At 43.5% G+C, this 22,357-nt stretch overlaps 1 protein-coding gene across 1 annotated transcript in view; it reads right to left on the bottom strand.

Annotated features, from left to right (window-relative positions):
* Window positions 1–21,581, bottom strand: part of HSD17B2 (hydroxysteroid 17-beta dehydrogenase 2) — a gene marked incomplete at both ends in the record, with an annotated part of 61,975 nt that extends 40,394 nt beyond the window's left edge. Inside the window, one exon of the mRNA XM_082677068.1 lies at window positions 21,314–21,581. Coding sequence (XP_082533194.1) covers window positions 21,314–21,581 — 268 coding nt within the window. The remainder of the gene's footprint in view (window positions 1–21,313) is intronic.
* Window positions 21,582–22,357: the final 776 nt, after the last annotated feature.

Genomic DNA, 22,357 nt, shown 5'->3' with positions numbered 1-22,357 from the left:
ACTAAAATCTATTAAATTCCCATCTCCTCAAAAAGAAGTAGGAAGAATCTATTCAACTGTTGGTGTCCATGACCATAAAAAAAAAAGTGGTGCTCTGGCTTTCCCTAAATGCCACATTTAACTTCTGACACGTCTTCCTGCCTCTCTCCACCTTTATTCATTCATTCATTTATTCATTTTTCATTCACTAAGGGATCACTGTGTTAGGTCCTAGAAATACCACCATAAAAGAAAGACATGTCCCTGCCTTCATGAAGCTTACTGCCTAGAACAGCGGTTCTCAATCGTGAGTCCCACTAGAATCACTGAGATACTCTAAAAAACGTCAGTGCCCAGACCCCATCCCCAGAGAGTCTTAATTAGTTGGCCTGGGATGGGGCTTAGTATTGGCAATAGCTTCTAAAGCTCTCCAAGTGATTTCAGTGTACAGCCAGGGTCGAGAATCACCTAAGGCAGGGTTCTCAGTCACGGGTGAATTTGTCCCCCTGGATGCATGGCAACATTTGGAGACATTTCTGGTTGTCATAACTCTGAGAGTGTTGTTGGCCTCCAGTAGTAGAAGCCAGGGATGCTGCTCAACAGCCCACAGCACTCAGGGCAGACCCCACTACAAGGAATGATCCAAACGGCAATAGCGCTGAGGTGAAGAACCCCTGGGGGAAGACAGACATTAGGTAAATCATTAAAACAGAGAGTAACGAATGTTATAAGTAGAAAAGTCCTGGGAAGTACAGGCCATAGTTTTTGTTTACAGAGAACTTAAAGTCCCTTCTTTAGTGAACACCCCATTGGAGAAGAATACAGGCAGGAAAGAGAAAGAACTAGGTCACCTCCATCAGGGCAGGGAATCTACTGGGTTATCTACTTCACTGTTCAGTCCTCTGTGCCTAAAACAGTGCTGGGATCTAGGTCCCAAAAGTCTGAGAGCCTTATGTTTATATATGTTACCTTATTTCATGCCCAAGATCTCAAGGTAAAGTGGGTCTTTTTAAAAAAAATAGATTTTAATTTTTTAAACAGTTTTAGATTTATAGAAAAATTGGGAAGAGAGTATAGAGAGTTCCCATATGCCCTGCAGGTAGTTTCCCCTATTATTAACATCTTACATTAGTATGCTACGTTTTCTATAATTAATGAACCAATACTGAATCATTATTATGAACTAAATTCCGTACTTTATTCAGATTTCCTTACTTTTTACTTAATGTCCTTTTTCTGTTCCAGGATCCCATCCAGGATCCCATATTATATTTATTCATCCTATCTCCTCAGGCTCCTCTCAGCTGTGACATTTTCTTAGACTTTTCCTTGTGTTTGATATCTTTGATGGTTTTAAAGAGTACTGGTCAAGTATGTTGCAGGATGCTTTGTTTTCAGGTGGTTTGCTTAGTGGAATTATTTTTCAAAAGGTCCCAACCCCGTATTTCACAAGAAATTTTACAAGCAAAGTAACACCTGTAAAAACATGTTAAGCAACTCCGTAAAAAAATAGCACACTATTACATAAAAAGTAAATTTACTTAAGATTAACATAACACAAAGAAGGGAAAACTACCTGGACATGTCGTTAAATTCCCGCATTATCCCAGGGTGGCTTAGTTCCTCCTCCCTATGATTATCTATAGTTTCATCGGCAAAGGACTGCCTTAATAATGTCTCTGTGTATCTTTTGCACAGGAAAGGTGTTTCCTGACTGACAGGATGTCCTTCTTGCCAACATGTAGCCAAAAACTCACTTGGCTGCTTCTAACATATAATGGTGCAAGATGCTACCTGCCAAAATTGACTAAAATCCTGCCCAGAAATCCAAGAGATCTCCGATTTACAGAAGTTCTCTATTTTCTGTTTCATTAACAATGACCGTCAATGACTTAGTTCCTTCCAACAGAGTTGGGATGTCCCTGCCACCACACCCCTCTGATGCCACCATGGATGTTGTTCAATCAAAGCCCTTTCTCCCTTAGAACCCACTCCCACATACGCCTAACCAACCAGAGACAGCAAAGAGAGGAAGTTATTTGCCATCCCTACTCACACACAAAACATTGTGTTATTTTCTAGTTGAATCCAGGCTTTCATTCCATTGTTGTTTATCCATTCTATACACACCAGTTTGCATCTGCTAATCCCAAATTCCCAATCCATCCCTCTCCCGCGCCACTGCCTCTTGGCAACCAGCAGTCTGTTCTCTATGTCCGTGATTCTGTTTCTATTTCATAGATAGGTTCATTGTGTCACATGTTAGATTCCACATATGAGTGATATCATATGGTATTTGTCTTTCTCTTTCTGACTTACTTCACTTAGTATGATAATCTCTAGTTCCATCTATGTTGCTGCAAATGGCATTATTTCATTCTTTTTTATGGCTGAGTAATATTCCGTTGTATATAGGTACCACATCTTCTTTATCCATTCTCTGTCAATGGACATTTAGGTTGTTTCCATGTCTTGGCTATTGTGAATAGTGCTGCTATGAACACAGGGGTGCATGTATCTTTTTGAATTATAGTTTTGTCTGGGTATATGCCCAGGAGTGGGATTGCTGGATCATATGGTAATTCTATTTTTAATTTTCTGAGGAACCTCCATACTGTTTTCCACAGTGGCTGCACCAACTTACATTTCCACCAACGGTGTAGGAAGGTTCCATCTTCTTCACACCCATTCCAGCATTTGTTATTTGTAGACTTTTTAATGATGGCCATTCTGACTGGCGTGAGGTGGTACTTCATTGTAGTTTTGATTTCTCTAATAATTAGCGATGCTGAGCATCTTTTCATGTGCCTACTGGCCATCTCAACAGCTATTTATTAAGTACCTACTATGTGCTATGCGCATAGTAGATCATGGGGGTACAGAAGTACATAAAACCATCCAAGTCCCTGTCCCATGGAACTTACATGGTAGAAGGAGATGGGATACATCCAATAAACACACAAACAAATGCATATGATATTAAGAGGTGATGAGTGCTGCGACTGGGGAGGAGGATGCCAGGTTCTGTATGGAGGTCAGGGAAGGCACCTCTGTGCAGGAGCAGTTGAACCGATAATCCAGGGAAGGCTGAACAGGCACAGGGAAGAGCTCTTAGGACATAATTATTAGAGGAAGAACAAGGAGGCCATTTTGACCAGAGCAGAGTAGGTGAGGAAGGGAATAATAGGTAAATCAGAGCAGTGGTTCAAGGCCAGCTCAAGTGGGGCCATTAAGCCAATGGTTCTCAACTGGGGCGATTTGGCTCCCACCCCAGGGGACATCCAACAATACCTGGAGGCATTTTTAGTTGTCACAGTTGAGTGGTGCTACTGGCATCTAGTGTGTAGAGTCTAAGGATGCTGCTTAATATCCTGCAATGCACAGGGCAGCCCTACAACAAGGAAGTATCCAGCCCCGATGCCAGTGGTGCCAAGATAGAGAAACCCTGCTTTCAACCATGGTGATGACTACAGCTTTTATTCTAAGTGTGATGAGATGACATCAGAAAGTTTTGAACAAAGGAGTGACATGAGCTGACTTTTATTTTAAAAGTATCTCTTTAGATACTGTGTAGTAAATCATAACTTGAATAGTAAGATATAAAGGCTACTATTTATTGGCCCCTTATTATATTTGAGACACTGTACTACACACCTTAACTAGGATACCTCAGTATTTTTATTCATTGTTCCTACCAGTACCTGACATTGTATGACATATTGGTACGTTAAATTTTTTTTTAATAAATTTATTTATTTATTTATGGTTGTGTTGGGTCTTCGTTGCTGCTCACGGGCTTTCTCTAGTTGTGGAGAGTGGGAGCTACTCTTCATTGCAGTGCACGGGCTTCTCACTGCAGTGGCTTCTCTTGTTGCGGAGCACGGGCTCTAGACACTCAGGCTTCAGTAGTTGTGGCATGCAGGCTCAGTAGTTGTGGCACACGGGCTTAGTTGCTCTGTGGCATGTGGGATCTCTCCGGACCAGGGATGGAACCCGTGTCCCCTGCATTGGCAGGCGAATTCTTAACCACTGCGCCACCAGGGAAGTCCTGGTACGTTAATTTTTAAATATTTGTCTCTCCCAGTAGAATGCAGGCTTGATGAGGGCAAGAACTTTGCTTTGTGACCTGTTGAATCTCTAGCACCTAGCACAGTGCCTGGAGTACACTGGGAACTCTGTGTTTGTTGAGTGAATAAATGGGTCATAGGGTCAATCTGCTTATCCCCATTTCACAGACAAGAGAACTGAGTTTCAACATTTGTTGCCTGGACCACAGCTATGAGTAAATCTCATTTGCGTTGTGTGACCCATTCCCAGGAGGACAATCTCTAAGTTTGGTGACAATTCCCAGAAAGAAAAGTTCCCAATGGATACTATTCTAGGTGACTTGCCTAAGTAGCTATTGCTACACCTTAATAATTTTTGACATCCCTATCTACTTATTCATTCATTCGCCAAGTTTTTACTGAGATCATACTGTGTGCCAGGCACTGTGGTAGGCACTTGGGATATATTGATGAGGAAGATAAATGTGATCCCCATCTGTATTAGTCAGCTCAGCTGCCATAACAAAATACCGTAGACTGGATGGCTTCGACAACAGAAATCCATCCTCCCACAGTTCTGGAGGCCAGAAATCAGAGACCAGGGTGCCAGCATGATCAGGTTCTGGTGAGAGCTATCTTCCTGGCCTGCACGAAGAAAGCTCACTGCAGGCCTCCTCACATGACAGAGAGGTATCTCTTTTTGTAAGGATGCTGACCCCATCATGGGGGCCCCACCCTCATGAGCTCATCTAAACCCAGTCACCTTCCAAAGGCCCCATCTCTGAATACCATCACTTTGGGGGAGTGGTAGGGCTAGGGCTTCAATATATGAATTTTGGGAGAATGTAATTCTTTTTTCTTTTGGCTGCGTATGCAGCTTGTGAGATCTTAGTTCCCCGATCAGGAGTCGAACCCGTGCCCCCTGCAGTGGAAGCATGAAGTCTTAACTACTGGACCACCAGGGAATTCCTGGGGAGAACGTAATTCAGACTATAGCACCATCTTCACAAAGTTTACAGTCCAGTGTGGGATACAGACATTACCTGTATGATATAAAAAAGAAAATGATGAATTGTGTTGAGTGTTACAGAGGAACTAAATGAGTGCTGTGATGAATAACTGAGGCAGACGGGACCAGCCTTGAGGAGGCAGATCGTGGAAGACTTCTCCAAGGAAGTAACATACAAACAAATCACCAAAAATTTAGTACAAGGAAAAATACCTCATTAATAACTTTTATACCGATTACATACTGCAGTGATAACATTTTGGATATATTGCATTAAGTAAAATATATGATTAACATTAATTTTACCTGTTTCATTTTTTTAAAATGTGACTACTAGAAACATCTAAATTACTTATGTGGCTTGCATTATATTTCCACTGGACAGCAGTGCCATGTACTATTCCCTTCCAGCTAAAAACACTAATAGAAAGAGAGAATGAGTGACACCCCAAAGAGATGAAGTGGAGGTGGTGGGGATGGAAAGCAACATGTCGGGAGGTTGAGAAGTCGAATAGGCAGAAATGACTAAGTGACATTTTCAGAACAGAACGGTCTGCTAATGGTTCCAGGTTTCTTTTGGGGGTGATGAAAATTTGGGATTAGTTAGTGGTGACAGTTGGATAACCTTATGAATATACTAAAAACCACTGCCTTGTACACTTTAAATGGTGAATTTTATGGTATGTGAATTATAAGTCAATAAAAAGTAAGGTATAAAAAATAATAGAAGAATAAGGCAGTCTAATATCTACCATGTCTGCTATGACAGAAGAGCCTTGAATTTTCTGGAAAGCTTACTACTTTCAGCTGATTTGTGTGTGTGGTGTGTGTGGCTTTTTTTTTTTTTTTTTTTGGTAGGTGGTTCGAGGGTGAGTATTAAAGGAAAAGGGGCTCTTAAATGGTTTGATGGAAAGCAGTGTGGAGAACAGGAGTTCACCTTCACTGGAAATGAGAGTCAGAGCTGACTTGGAGAAAGATTGGGGATTTGCAAACATGTTTTAGAGAGCATGGATAGACCTCTCACAGGGTATATGAGCCCCTCATATAGGGACTCAAGCAGATGATATCTTGACTTAATGGGGCAGGGTGACCCTCCCTGATATATGAGTCACTTTGATTATTTGCTTGATTAAACCAAAACGTGAACTTCTATCTATGGTTATATATTCTAGGTTAGAACCTCCTTGCATAGTGCCAAGGGGATACCCTGCCCATGGGCGACTCTCCACGTCCAGCCTTTTGTTGGTTCCCAGCAGCAACCAGAGATGAAGCTTCCCTCAGGGACAAAAACACACACAGTCAAGTCTTCTCTGTGCATAGTCTCAGAGTTGATTTATAACACCTTTAGAAGCTAGCCCCAACCAAAGAGTCTCGCTCATTAATTCACTCAGCTTCTCTCTGCCTCACACTGGGCTGAATGCTGGGGGTTGAATGCTGACCGAGATTGACCCAGTCACTGCCCTCAAGGGGCTTACTGTCTGGTGGGAAACTCAGAGTCCATGGCTGGCACTATGGACTTTTCCTATTCCTGCTAAATTTATCATTGGTTATGTTGGTATTTGCTGTCTTAGTTTGCAATCCCTGTCATTGTTTTTAACTCAGGAGAATGAAAAATGGTGACGATTTCAAGGATCTCTGTCTCCTCTGTAGACTCTGCACAAGGGGCATGTTAATCTTAGCCTGTTTGGAATGCGTGCCTCTTCCAAATCTCCCCTGCTCTTAGTGCTTTTTGGCTTGCCTTCTTTTCTCTGTGGTCCAAGTCACTAAGTGCCTGATCTGCACGGGTTCTGATCTGCACGGGCGCTGTGGATCCTTATGTTTCTGCACCTTCAGTGCAGCCAAAGCCTGTGCTGCTAGGAAAAGTTCTTAGGAAGCACTTTAGTTAATGAGTTATGATTAGATGAAGGATCAAAGAAACAAGGAGAACCGGAAGTCGTGACCAAGAGATGTCATTTAGCAAAGTGTTTATTTAATCAAGAAATAACGGTAGCTTGGGCTTCCCTGGTGGCGCAGTGGTTGAGAGTCCACCTGCCGATGCAGGGGACACGGGTTCGTGCCCTGGTCCGGGAGGATCCCACATGCCGCGGAGCGGCTGGGCCCGTGAGCCATGGCCGCTGAGCCTGCGCGTCCGGAGCCTGTGCTCCGCAACGGGAGAGGCCACAACAGTGAGAGGCCCGCGTACCGGAAAAAAAAAAAAAAAAAATTCTATCTCTGCTGCTTCTGAGGCTGGCTGAATTCTATCTGTCAAAACAATGAAGTGCTCAGTCTGGGATGTTCTTGTGTTACCTTCAGTTCCAAACCCTTTGTTCTGAGACTCTCGTTTATAGCAGTGTCAGTCTCCTGGTAAAACCCCAGGGCTGCTTCATCTCTTCCATTCCATTGGGGATAGAATATTTAGTCTTCTTTGTGAACTTCTTTTCCAAACAATTCCCAGCACCCTCTGCCACTGTGTACTCAAAGCAGAGAAAAATACATTCAGACCTGGCCTATTCTTCAAGCTCCAGTTCAATCCCCAATTTCCTTTTTTTTTCCTTCCTTTTGACCGCCTTTATCCAATTCCCCCTTCCCCGCCTCTGGTAATGGCAAATCTGATCTCTTTCTCTATGAATTTGTTTGTTTGTTTGTTTGTTTTTGAAGTATAATTGATCTACAAGACTATGTTAGTTCCTGTTACACAACATAGTGATTTGGTCTTTCTATACACTTCAAAATGATCACCACAAGTCTAGTTATAATATGTCACCATAGAAAGATATTACATAGTTACGCTCCCCACACTGTACGTTTCATATCCGTGATGCATTTATTTTGCAACTGGGAGTTTGTACCTTGTAACCTTCCTCACCTATTTCTCTCATCGGCCGCCCCCCTCTATTTGTTCTCTGTATCTATAACTCTGCTTCTGTTTTATCATGTTTGTTTTTTTGTTTTGGTTTTTAGATTCCACATATAAGTGAAATCATACAGTATTTGTCTTTCTCTGTCTGACTTATTTCACTTAGCCTAGTACCCTCTAGGTCCATCCATCGTATCACAAATGGCAATGTTTTATTCTTTCTTTATGGCTGAGTAATATTCCTTTGTGTGTGTGTGTGTGTGTGTGTGTGTGTGTGTGTATCTCACATCTTCTTTATCCACTTCCTTTCATTTCCTTTTATTTTTATTGGGTACCCATCATGTGACTTGCTCTGTACCTGGCAGTTGGGGACACCATGATCAATAAAAGTGATATGGCCCGTGATCTAGGGAGCTCACACCTTAGGACAGGGTGTCTCAACCTCAGCACTATTGACATCTGACATCAAGTAATTCTTTGTTATGGGGACCATCCTGTGCATTGTACAATGTTTAGCAGCATCCCTGGCTTCTACCCATTAGATGCCAATGGACTGTTCCCATGCCCCCAAGTTGTGACAACCAAAAATATCTTCAGTCATTGCTAAAATGTTCTCTGGGAAGCAAAATTGCTCCAGTCAAGAGCTATTGCTCTAGAAGGAAGAAGACATCAAACAAATACTCATAAAGGTTGGCAAATGTGATGACAGGAGACATTCTGTTTAACTTGGCAGGAACAGAGAGATAAGAGTCCAACGTGGAGACTACCTGTTCCAGCCCAGAAAAATAGCTGGTATTACTTCCAACATGAGGCTTTCTCTGATTGCTTTATTGTCTTTTGTCTTCTCTAGTTTCCTGCCGTAGCATTCACTGATTTTGTACTATGCAGCAGGCATAGTACTAAGCATCTGGCATGACTTATATGATTTTATTCTCGTAACTACCCTATAACCATAACTGGCACCACAAACCATTGACGATTCACTACATAAGTGAATTGAAATAAAGTAAATTGAAGGAAAGCTGAGACAGTGACTGCTTGTACTTCTTCTTCATCCCCTGGGCAAGAGCCTCCCACTTCATCAATTACCACAATCTTTGTTGCACTTTCAATGTCTTCTTCATTGAGTCCTTTCTTTTGGGGCTCCAAAACCACTGCCCCAAATTTCTGCCTCTCCAAAAGTTCTTTTGATCTTACTATTCCCTAGAGCTAATCTCCCATCTTGCTCCTTCCTTTTTCCACCAGTGTTCTCAAAACTTCAGAGTTGCTCACCAACACCATCCCCTCACGGTCCTTGCATTGGGGCTCCTTCTTATACCCTTTCCTGAAATCTCTCTAATCAGTTTCCCCAGAGAACTGAATCCAGAGGTATCTTGTCATCCCACTCAATCTGTCCTCCATACTGGAAGTTGTTTATAACTTTCCTCATTGGAACTTTCCTCTTCCTTGGATCTGCCTCCTACACCATTCAGATCTACCTTCTACCTCCTTTTCTATAGATTTGGGTGGCCTTCACTGCCCAGTTCCCTGTTCTAATCTCTATCTACACTCTTCTCTCAGGCATTGTTTTAGCTTTCAGAGCTTTATTTATCGTACCCATGTGGAAGACTAACCTAATTTTATCTCCAGTCTTGGGCTCCTTCTGGATTTTAGCCTCACTTTTCGAATTCATCTGGACACTGCACCTGGGTACAACCTTGGCACCTCAGATTTGAAGTGTCTCAAACAAAAGGCTTTATCTTTTCTTCAAAGTCAGTTCTTTCCCCTCAGCCTCTCAAAATCTATTGTTTCTCTTAGGAGGAAGAATCATTCTCAGTGCCTCAGAATCATGGTCTACATTCATTTGTTCATGAATTCATTCCTTGAGCTTGTCGTGGCCACCACGCTTTACATATTGCCTGCCCTCGTGGAGCTCACCGTCCGTCTAGCAAGATAGACTGTCCAAAGAAATCACCAAGAGCTTTGCTGAGGGTTATAGTAGGGAAAGTCTAATGTGCAGTGGCTGTCTCCTCTTCTCTACCTAGACCCAATGAGCTAGCAAGTCCTCTGATTCTCCCATCATAAGGTCCCTCCAATCAGCTGCTGCTCTCCAAACTCCTGGCCTCTGCCCCAGACTCCTAGGGGGTCTTATCTCCTCTTACTTCTTCTCCCTTCTCTGAACACTCACATGTTGCATTGCCTTGTAATGTCCTGTTTCTTATCTATCCCCCCAACTACACTGTAAGTTTATTCAGTGTAATGAATGCATGCTATTTGTCCCTGTATTCCCAGTACCCAGCACAGAGTGCCCAATAATTATTGGTGAAATAATGAATGAATAGATTCTAATTCCCTTTGCACACTACCGAAAACTTCACAAAACTCAACAGTACACAAGGTAGGTTTGAAGTAATAACCTAGAGGTAGCCAAGTGACAGCCCCAGGGCACAGCTGGGAATATTTGGAAAATAGGAACTGACTCCCTATGAGAAGTCACCTTGCAGGGGGCATTAACGGCTTCTCATGGGAAACATAACAACCCTACTGTTGGAGAGAAACCCCAGGGAAGTCCCTGCTTGTTCAGTCCTCAGGGTTTTCTGGAGCTGCTAAGGTGAGCCTTGCTGGGTGATAGACCTCTCCTTCCATTGCTGAGAGTCCGCTTTACCATCACACCCTAGGCCTGAATGTGGAAGCCAGAGATGCTTGAGACAACTTAGCAGGTCTGAAACATTTGACCATCCTTATCCCTTTCCCCCAGAAGAGGCACATCTGCCATTCCCCTGTCTGCACTACTCTATCATCTGCTTGAACTAAAAGAAGGATAGAATACTTGCATTTAAATTCTAGCACTGCCACTTACTTATTTTGTTATATGACCTAAGTTGTATAATCCCTTGAAAGCCTCAATTTCTTCATTTTTGAATGGGATTAATGACAGATATTATCTCATCGATCTCTCCATCATGATTTTAGAATATGGGTATTGGGCATGTTGTGAATATTTACCCTACTTTCATATATTTAAGGATTTGCATATATTAAAAAAATTATCTTGTGAGGCATTGTGAAAACTGACTGAAATTAGGCATGGAAAATGCTAATCACGGTGCCTGACGCAGTTTCTAACACACAGGAAGCCTCCAATACCAGGTGGTTCTGAGCAGTACAGTGAAGTCACTACCCATGCCATCAAAGTCTTGCCATGCTGGGATTATTTTATCTATTTATTGGTTGGTTTGTATTATGTTTTTCTCCACTGGAATTAAGCTTCATGAGGGCAGAGACCTTTTCTGTCTTTGCTCCCCGTTGTATGTCAAGTGTGCTCAGGGGGCCGTTGACAAGTGGTGATTGGAAACGTGAAGACAATGAACAGTTGTGTTTCCCATCGCAGCTCAAGTCAATCCCACATCCTCTTCACTCTCGGCACCCCTCGCTCCCAGCCTAGGATTCTCATATAGAGGTGGAGACTCAGGAGGAGAGACAGCAGCTGAGCACTATACCCAGAGCAAGGGCTCCTGATCCAATGCCCTCCAAAGACTCTCTCTCTAAGAGGAGAAGCAGAAAGACAACGCAGAGAAAAGGATCAAGACTGAGAAGAATCACGGGAGAAAACTCAAGAGGCTAGAGTGACCACATAGGGAGCTCTCAGATGACGCCAGGGCTTAAAAGGGCAAGAGCCATAGGTAGGTACAGCACAGAACTAAGGGTCCTGACACGGGAGAAGCCCTACCCATGTAAGAAAAGCATCTGTAAGTGAAAACCTAGATGAGTCTGAGGCCTGCAGAAATGAGTTAACCACAGAAAGAAGGCTTGTCTTTCAAGTGATGGTCATAAAGCACAAGAACAAAGGAGCAGGCAGAATGGAGGCCAATGAGGTGGTGTTCGTGAGTGGTACAGGAGGCAGAATTACCAAACTCCTATTCCGCTTATATCTCCTTTGCCAAGGGGATTACTAAACCGGACAAGATGGGGAAGGGCAAAAGTTATTATATTTCAGGAAGCATCTACTATGTGCCATGGAGCATACATATATATTTGTAATCTTATGTAATCCTGAGAAGAGGTATCCATCATGATTCCCTTTTTCCACAGGACGAAAACTAACCTCAGAGAGGTGAAGCAACTTGTTCAAGGGCCCAGAGCTAGTCGGTGGTCTAATACCTTCTTTTAGATATTGTGTGTGTATGTGGGTGTGTGTTGGGATGGGTGGGGGCGGTAGGTTGTGGGCAAACTGCCCACTGTTGACCCCATTTAAGTTTGTAGTCAAACCTCCCTGGACCTCTATCACATAAGCCACAGTTTAGACACAGCATCCTCCATCCAGAGAGCCGCTTTCTGAGCCTAATATTAGGGCGAACACTTCTTCCTCACTGCCTATGCTTCCTTCAATATAGAGGGATATCTATCAGTGTGACACTGGACCTCCTCTGTCTCTCGCTTCTCCCTCCCCCTCGGGAGGTGGAGCAAAGCATCTGATTGGTGATTTTGACAGAAAGAACTGTACAAGACCGTTTCACTGGATGCAAAGGTCTTTTCTCTCTCTAACAGAAGAACCAAAAGGACAGTTCAGGGCAAATGATCAGGACTGAGAAATAGAGCAGAAAACTCAAGAGGGCACAGTGTCACATGGAAACTCTCCTCTCCTCCTCGGCATCGCCCTGCCTGCAAAACACCTGTGCAATTAGGCTGTGATAGCCTAGCTGTCCAACCCAAGCCCTACCTTGTGGGCAAGGCTTGAGTCTTTTCAACCCGCCTTGACTGGGTGCACCATTAGTCCTACACATCTAAGACACCTTCTCCAAGGCTTCTATCGGGAATAAAGCTGACATCTTGATTTCCACTTGCCTACGTCTATTAGTTCAGAACTCAGCTGGGGGTATTAAAAAGGGAGTTGTGGATTGACCCCACCAAACAAAGCAACAACATCCAAGAAGAACCTTGCATGTATACTGATTTAATTTCACCGCATTAGTTCCAGTCTGGTGTGTATTGCTCATACTGAGATGGTACCTGATGTTAAAAATGAGTCGACATCTCAAAGGAATGTCAAGAAATTGGAAATGGTCCAGAGGAGACTTAGTAGAATGGTGAAAGTTCTGGAAACCAGGTCATGGGAGGAATGATAAAACGAATGAGAAGATTTAGTTCAAAGCAGATTTGGCTATGATATGATGCAGTCTTTGCATTTTTCAAGGGCTACCGTGCAAAAGAGTGGTTTAATTAGATTATGTGACTTCCAAGGGCAGAACTGAGTGCACTGTTGGATATTTCAGGGAGGCGTATTTTGGCTCATTATAAAGAAAATATTTACAATGATTAGCATTGGATAAAAGTGAAATGATTTCCCTGAGAAGGTAATGAGTTTTCCATTACAGGGGTAACCCCACTGGATTAAATGGGTGATCCTGAAAAGGTCATTCAGGCATTGGGAGATGGCTGGTGGAAATAAAATTTATCCATAGCTTGTGTAAATGCCAAAGTGGCAGAATGAGATGTTCTTTCCTCCTCATGATTTTTTCCACCCAGTATCACAATGGGCTTGATACAAATGAGTCAGGTCAGGGGCCCCTTGCATGTGACCAGACCCTCCCTGGGGAACAGGATGCAGTGGAACCCCAGCCCCTACACCATTGTCCCTACAATGATATTTCCCTAGGATGACTTATCAGTTTGCTATCTGTATGTGAACACCCAGTTTCTGTGGCTTCTAGAATCTTCTCTCAAACTTTAAGTGGGAAAAGGTGTTGGTATTGGGTGGGAGGATCCTAAGGAGGTGATTCCCTCCATCTCATATTCCAGAGCCTATTGCAATCATGCTCATTCTTCTCTTTCCAGAGTTGGAGGACTCTTTCTGCAACCTCATCCTTTGACTATGTGGTCACCACCCTCATGCTGCCCTGTTTGGCTAAGAATGAGAGTTACCATCTACACATAGCCCTTTATGGGTGTTATTTCTTTCCATACTGGCAACAATCCCAGTGAGATCATTACTATGATTATCTCCATTTTACAGATAAGGAAACTGAGGTTCAGACAGGTTAATTAATTTGCCCTAGGTCAGAAAGCTAGTAAGTGGCAAGGCAGGAGCTGGTAGCCATATCTGTCATTGTCCTAAGTGTCTGGTGTTAACCACTGCAACCTACTGCCCACCCTGAATGACAGTGATCAGACCTGCACTTAGATGCACATGTGTTGTTTCAAGAGAGGAACATAGTTTTGGTTTTGTTTCTATTCCTCTCCTTAATGATGCCCAGGTTTGGTTTGACTCTACAGGCCACAGGACCTCGGTAGATGTGAGTCTTTAGAAAATAGAATTCAATGAAATCCAGATCCCTTTCCAGTGTTTCAACTGCCCTATCAAAGCCTTTGATCCATAAAAGTGGAATTTGGGTTCTATTCAACCTGAGACCATGCTGGCCACTGACTGTTTCAAATTAAAATTCATCTGGCCCAGTTCCTGGACCTTGAGTCCTCTGCACACAAAGGGCATTCAAGGCTCCTAGTGGCTTCTGTTTTTGAATTTTAGAATTGTTTTTCAGTACCTTTTCATGGTGGAGATGAGGTTTATCCGTAGCTTGTGTAAATGCCAAAGTGGCAGATGAGATGTTCTTTCCTCCTCATTACTTTTTCCACCCAGTATCACAACGGGCTTGTTACAAATGAGTCAGGCCAAGGGAGACCCCCTTGCATGTGACCAGACCCTGCCTGGCGAGCAGTATATGTATCTTTTCAGTGTCCTGTTTATGGCATGAAACCCATGGGAGATGGCAGTTCTGAGCACAGAGGAAGGATCTCCTGATGCAGACTAGTGGGCAAGGGGGTGGGGGTCAGGGAACACAGGGTGCTGCATGCAGTGAATTCCATGTTAAAGAGGAGATGCCACTTTGTGACAGTGGTGAATGGGACAGACCCAGGGGTCCCTGTATCATCCAAGATAGGCATGTTTCTCCATTCCACTCTGTCTCTGCCCAAGACTTCCTCATGCTCCCTGCTTACCTTGTCCCCATCTTGTCCTCTTTGGCCCCTGGATTTACTGACGTGTGTCATCCCCAGGTGTCTGTTTATCTCCATTTGTTTCAGCAAAATGGAACTATCTGAACCATCTACCCATTAACCTGATATCTCCGGTCTTGCTTCAGAACCTTTGCCCACACCATGTCCTAGCAGATACATATTGACACCCTACGATCTAGTGTAATCCCCAACTCTGAGGCTCAGCATTGAACCCCAATGCTGGAAGGTATAAACAAAGGAATAGCATCTGGGAAGGGTTCATCTTTAGGAGCATAAATAGGGGATGCCAAAATCTGTGGGGTAATCAAGGTTCTCAGACTGACATAAACAAATGGAAAAGGCAGCTTTGGCCATGAGGGGGTAAGCAAGGATACCCTTGATCACTTTCAGAGATAAGAACTTGTTTGTACCATGAACCCTTCTGAAGAGGGCTAAGGACAGAGCCGTAGAGGCCACCTAGTGGGAGGGGTAGGAAGAAGGACCCGGAGGGGTCAAAGGATGGAGACGTGGGGGAGAAGCATGGAAATGTAGTATCCCAGCAGGCAAAGGAGGCCGTGTCAAGAAGGAAAATGTGTTCAGCAGTGCTGGAGTAGAAACCAAGCTCTGGGAACTAGGAGGGCACCAGTGACCCTTGGGAGAGCAGCTTCAGCAGCCTGGTGGGAGGGGCTGGGGGTGTGACCAGAGGATAGTCTGTTCATGCCACATCCTGGGTGAGATGCTTAGAACCAAGTCATCACAAAGCCCTGTCCAGAGCAAGCCAACAATGAATTCACTGCAGAACAATGGGGCCTTCAGAGTTCGGCCATGTCACTCTGCCCTTTCTACACAGGTGACCCCAGCGAAAAGAACTGGCAGAGATAAGTACCTAAGCAGGTGGGCAGATTGGCACAAACCCATTGTGTCTAACCAATGACCACGAAAAGGGGAGGACATTTCACCAGCTTGGTTCGTTCACTCAGGGCTCACTCACTCATTAACATTGTATTGGATCTAACGTGCTCAGAGACTGAGGAGGGACTTGGTTATAAAAAAAGATCTGGTCCCTGCCATCAAACAGCTTACGATACATTTGGGGGACTTCATTCCATGAGAGTATCCACCAACCTAAACATGCCATCTAAAATGCCTAATAAAGTCACCGTTCAAACCTTTACGAAATTACCCAAGTTAGCAATACCTTTTTTATGCCTCTCTGTAGAGGGCTAAGGTTAAGCTCAAACTGAATGATAAAAGAGGATATGTGCTCATAAAAAAAAAAAATCTGACAGACCGACTGAATTATAGACTCACTGAGGACAGTATTGATTCATACAATATATACCAATGACCTCTTCCTTTGTAGTATTAACCATCACTATATTGCTTGTGTTTCTCCATCCTCCTTCTCCAAACCTAACCAAGGTCTAGGTCTGTATTTCCAACTGCCAATGACTCTTTACCTGCACTGCCCCCTCACTGCCCTCAAACTCAAACCCGAAGTCAAATTCACCATATGTCATCTCTCAGTTATCACCCTTTTCAAAGGTATCCCCATCCATGGTGCCTTCATTTTATCTGCTCTCATGGGCATATCTTGCATCCAATCAATTGCCAAGTTCTGTGTCAAGCAGAGCCTTGTGCACATAAAAGATATTCAACACTTACTTGCCGATGAATGGACACATTTTATATCCTGGAAACCTTTATAGGCTACTAGTAACTGTAGCTATAACACTGATAATAACTGTGGTTAAGAAAAAGGCTTTGGATGGCAAATGGGTCTGATCTGGGTTTAGTCCCATGTCTGCTGCTTAGTAGTTCAGGGACTTTGGACACCGTTTCCGCATTCATGTTAGTTATTAGGGTTATGGGAATCAAATATAAAAGGCATGTAAAGCTCTGAGTGCAGAGGTGTTATTTGCTTTAGTCCCTAGTCCACTGTCAATGTTTATCCATTACAATAGTCTACCACTAAAGTCAAAGGAGCCCAAACCCCAAGCTGATGCCAACAGTATTCCATTTTAGAACCTTAATTAGACTACCTAATAAGTCCTAGAAGGGGGTCACCATCGACCTAGGCACTTTGTTTGGAGCATAAGATAAAGACTTCCACATCAAACATATCTTTCTCCCCCTCCCTGATCTCTCTTCCATTGTACCCAATTTTGAAAATTCCAATTAAAATTCTCCAACTCAACAAATTTTAATGAGGGCTGGATGTGTGTCATACCTGATTAACCAGTTAGCCTGGAAGACCTCATTTTCTCTGTAGAAAGCTACTTTTCAGTTCCTAATGAGGCCCCTCCTGCACCCAACACTGGGACCCATGGCACTCTGGGAACCCTCCTGAAGGCACCCTCTGTACCCCACCTCATGGCTATAGTGAACTGCGGCCGTATCTGTCCCAGGAGACTAGGAAAGCCTCCAGGTGTCTGCCTTGCACACAGCAGACGCCAAATCAGTAGTTAACTTTCGAGATGGGCAAGAAACACCGGAGGGACCAGGATGAAAGCCCTGAGGGTAGAAAATCAAAGTTACTTGTGAACTTGTGAACTTCTACGAAATTCAAAGGGTAGGCTGAGAATGACAATGCACAACCTCGGAAGAAGAGGAAGGAACCCCCAGGGGATGTGGGTCCAAGGTTAAGGACAACAGGGAACTCAGATCCCATCACCTAACAACATAACAACTGCATGGTCTTTAACTTTCTTCCTCCACTGCTTCTGGACAATACATGCCACATACCAAGGACTCAATCAATAGCTGAATGAATAAATGGATGTTTCTTCTTTCTATTTCTTTGTCAGCTGTTCTTTTTTCATTTTGTTCTCTTCTTATTCTCCCTAACCCCAACCCCACCTGGTCAACACACAGAATCTCCTATCTTCCTCCCTTCCTCTCCCTCTCTCATCTACTAACTCCATCTATGAGACAGTGTGTGTGTGTGTGTGTGTGTGTGTGTGGTGTGTATCATTTCCAGTTTACAGAGGAGAAAACAGAAGTTCAAAAGCCTAAAACTGGATATTTTCAGGGATCACACTTCTAGTAAGAGGTATGTAGCAGATGTCATGCTGCCCCAGATCCCTTGACCATTTTTGGTGCTCTAATCCTTACCACCTTCACTCCCAGCCACCTGCGACTTTGTCCAAGCGCTGCCCAGGATGCTGGGGTCCTTTTAGCCAGTGAGAATGGAGAGCCAAAAGTGCTTGGAGTTTAAGCCTCCCCTCCTACCACCAAAGAGGATGAGGGTGACAGCCCTTAACTAATGATTGAGGTGTGAGGGTATAAGGAGTACAGCTCCCTGGCCCACAATGGGGATGGCTCTCACCTGTGACCCACCAGTGCCTCCTGATCTGCCCCGGGGGATTAAGCCAACATGGGACCCTCAGCAGGCTTCTCTTGATGCTGAATCAGGGCTTGGCCTCCTCCCCTTCCCTGTCCATCTTCCTTACTCTGGGACCTCTGTTCCTTGGAGAACTTCCTAATAAATCCCTTTCACACAAATCTTCATCTCAAGCCCTGCCCCTGGAGAACCTACCCTAAGGCAAAGCAAATGCAAGATTCAAAGCCAAGCCTGTCAGACTTCAACATTCTTTTCACTGTATTGTGCTTGAGATGCTATTGCAATCTTGTGGACCTGCTCTTCACTAATCTTAGAGTTATTTAAAATATTGAATGGCTGCTGTGGCTTCAGGGGCCTTGAGGACAAATGTGTATTCAAATGCCCAGTGCTTGCTTATTTCTTCTTCTTGCTATAAGTATAGGTCTCGGAGACAAAAGACCTTTATCTCAGCAAAGTGAAGTAGGGGACTCAAAGAAAAAGATTTTTTTGAAATTGTTCTTGTCATTGTCTTACACCTGGGTCCATAATTAACTAGGCACTAAGATGGACTTCACCCTCTTAACATAATCTCTTTGTTAAATATTTTTGTTATATAAGTAATATAACTATATTAGAGTAATTCTAAGGGAAAAACAAATCCAGGTACTCTGATCCAACCATTCACAGACTGTTTGCTTCCAGTGCTTTTTCCTCTTCATGTGACATAGAGGCAGTCTTTTCCAAACAGCTAGATCCCCGGAGTGTTTTCTCTTAGTTCAGTTTCCATGTTATAACGCAGTCCTGTGGTTGTCATTTTTAATTGTTGCCTATTGTTACATCCAGAGGATATACCGTAATTTGTCACCATTTCGGGTTTGTTTTTTTTTTTCATTTTTAATGACATTTATTGTTTTCTTTCTAATTTTACAATGTTTTCACCATTTTGATTGCTTTTGATATTTCACAATTTTAAATGAGGTTGTGTTGAACAACTTTGTGAATGTGCCATTTTGGTTTGCATCTACCCTTTTTTTACATTTCAGATTATTTCTTTAAGAGAAATGTCCAAATCTTGAATTATCAGATAAAGGAATAATATTTATGCTTTTGATGTATACTGAGACATTTCTCTCTGTATTCCCCGACACTAAAATGTGTACCAATTTGTAACATAAGCCAACCTGAAACAAAGGTTATTCCAAGTCACGATGACTTATTTTTTAATGAGTTTTGGTCTAACTAAATGAAGTCATTTAAAATTTCCCTACTTAGTACAAAGGTCTTGAAAGGGTCTCTAGAATTATGTGGAATCTATGACATTCTTCATGAAAATGACAAAGAACCTGAGAGGCACATTTCAGTTAGCCTTAATGTACGTCTTTCCTTTCTTAATTCTAAGCTTTCTAATTGTTAAGCATTTCATTGAGGGATTAGTCATTGGGCTCAAATTGCCTAATTGAATCAGTCATTTTCCATGACACTGAACACAAGTCAGGACATTTCAATGGATGATGTGAGCTAACTGAACTGGGTGTGTATTTGGTGCGTTTCTGCATGCCTACATCTTCAAAAGCAGAGGATAAAGAACATTGACAAGACAAACAAGCCAGAGATAATTCCTATTTTCTCGGTTACCTTGAAGTTTGCCTCTGTTTATCCTAAGCTTTAGTATTCTTATCTATGAGCCTTAGAAACGCTGCTCCCTGAAATTGATTTCCCAGGAATATTTGGACCTCCAGGAGATCATGTTCCATTAGTGTCAACCACAGCATTGCTATTATTTTTTTTAACATGCTTAATTGTTCTGTCTTCTTTAGTACAAGTGGAAAAGTACAAAAAATAAATTTGACCTAGAATTACCCTGAAGACCATGGGTACTTGCTACTACACACAGAACAGAAAAATTTATACTGCTATTATAGCTTTTCACCCAGCCAGCCCCAGAGAATTCAAGTGGAAGAGCGGAAAACACAGCCAGTCTTCTGGGTGCATGATTCCAGGTGATACCAGACATTCACAGAGATAAGCATCCCACGGATCAGCTGAATTTTCTACCTTTGAACTGTTTTGGTTATTTTTTTTTCATCGCAGAAGCTTTATTTCTGCAGCGCTTCACAACTCCAGCAAGGGCCAACTTGTGTCTCATTTTAAGAAAGAATTTCACTATTGAGTTAAAGTCAAAGGCAAGATAGACAAGTCACTTTCTAGTCCATTTCTCATTGAACTGGGCAACCTGCCTGATTTGCTTCTGTTCACACTCCGTTTGCCTTCACTCCCGCAGGTCACAGCCTGGGGGTGGGGGGCGGGGTGGGGTGGGGTGGGGTGATGACCTCCCGGCAAATGATTCTGCAGCTGGTATCCTCACCTTGGCTGGGCTTTCTAGGTTAAGATAACACTGTGGTGATCCTAATTAAAGCCCTGTCCAAAATCAAACTTCACAACCAAACAAACCAGTTTTACAACACCCAGGAATTTAATCTGGCCTCACACTTGCAGCGGAAAAAGAAACACAAAAGAAGGAAAAAGCTGGCAGCTCAGCCAACAAGCAGCCGCCTCCTGGACACGCTGCCGGCTTGATCCAATTAGTAAATATTAGCGGTCCAATGACAGATCTGAAGACAAAGGTTCAGATGAGACACAAGGTTCTTGACAGCAGTCGGGGAAAACCGCAAAATTTCCAGCCCAGGTAAGTCTCTTCGATCTTTAAAAAACGAAGCAAAGTACAAGGATAACCTAAATTTGACAGCTTTTTTGCGCACCTAGGGAATAAGAGGCCAAGTCTAGAACGCAGCTGAACATTCATCTCAGAACGAAATTTGGTTTAAGCTTCAAAAAACCGAGGCGACAATCCTGGCTACAATGAAACAAACAAACGGCGTTTGCTTACTCTTATATATGCTGGGAAATTAACAAACTCGTGGCTTAGGTGCACGTCCCTTTCCCAGTCCCTCTCACCATCAGCCCCTCAAGTGCACCTCCTAAAGAAAGCAAACCGAAACAGTGTAGTGAAAGACACTGGGGATGTGCTTTCATTTACTCCATGCCAAGTATTTTCTTTTTAAAACTAATCCGAAAGAGTCCCCCTAAGGCAAAGCAAGTGTCAGTTCCCGCCCTGAGGGGGAATCGGCAGTGCAGTGCCGTCCGCTTACCTGTGATCAGCACCGCCTTTTGATCCGCAGGTAACAACTCTTGGCCAGAAAAGTAAGTATATACGAGGAAACATGACAGGGAGAAGAGGATCAAGCCCCAGAAGAGGGACAGGCTGAGCAGGCAAGCCCCTCCCCAGAGGCCCGCCAGGCAGACCACCTTTCTCCCCACCTGCCCTTGGTTCTTCTTGAGTTTGCAAAAAATTGTTCCTCCCAGCACTGCAGTGACAGTCAGGCAAAGCCATCCTGGCTCAGAGAAGAAAGTGCCCATTCTCAGAGACTCTCTTCTCCTTTCCGTGCTCAGGGCCTGTTGAGTCAAATGGGCAAAGACAGGCTGCAGGCAGCCTGGGTTATTTGAACGGAGAGGCAAGAAGGGAGGGGGAGAAAACAGCCCCGGAACACCTTGAATGAGCATGAATTAAGCATACTCATACGGCCACATATTTCCTGGTGGGTAATTTAAACCAGTCTGCAGTTTAATGTAAATACTAGAGCACTTCCTATTTGACTGTTCCTCGCACGCCCACTTCACACACAACACAGATGCATACTCACCCACAACAAACACACGCATTTTTTTTAATGACCCCTGGAGAGATAACCAGTTGGGTAATAATTGACAGAATTCAATCTGTCTGAACAGTGAATAACAAAATCTCTAGCTCGCAGGAAGTCTCTTCTGCTTTAGGAGCCTGTGGTGGGTCCGTCTGTGGAGCCCTTTTCCTGACTCAGGGGTGCGTGTGTGCATCACTGATTTTGCCCACATCAGCAGGACTCCTGCCATCCCCCACTAGAGTCAGACTGAAGGGTCAGATGGAAAGAGAATAGAGAAGTAGAGGAAGAGGTTCTTGGCAGATGACAAGTGCTTTGGTCTCACCAGAGGAAAGATAGGCCAGGGAGAGATAACACAATAATAACAATATAAATAATGGTCAGTACCTATTGGTACTTATTTGCGCCAGGGGCCATGTTCAGCTGAGACCCTATTCTCTGCCAGGCTCTGCTCCAGGCACTGGCACTCAACAGTCAATACGCTCAGTCTCTTTG

This window comes from Grampus griseus (assembly GCF_964374135.1).
Source record: "Grampus griseus genome assembly, chromosome: 19".
Classification (NCBI taxonomy): Eukaryota; Metazoa; Chordata; class Mammalia; order Artiodactyla; family Delphinidae; genus Grampus; species Grampus griseus.
This window is presented reverse-complemented; position numbering and strand designations above follow the sequence as displayed.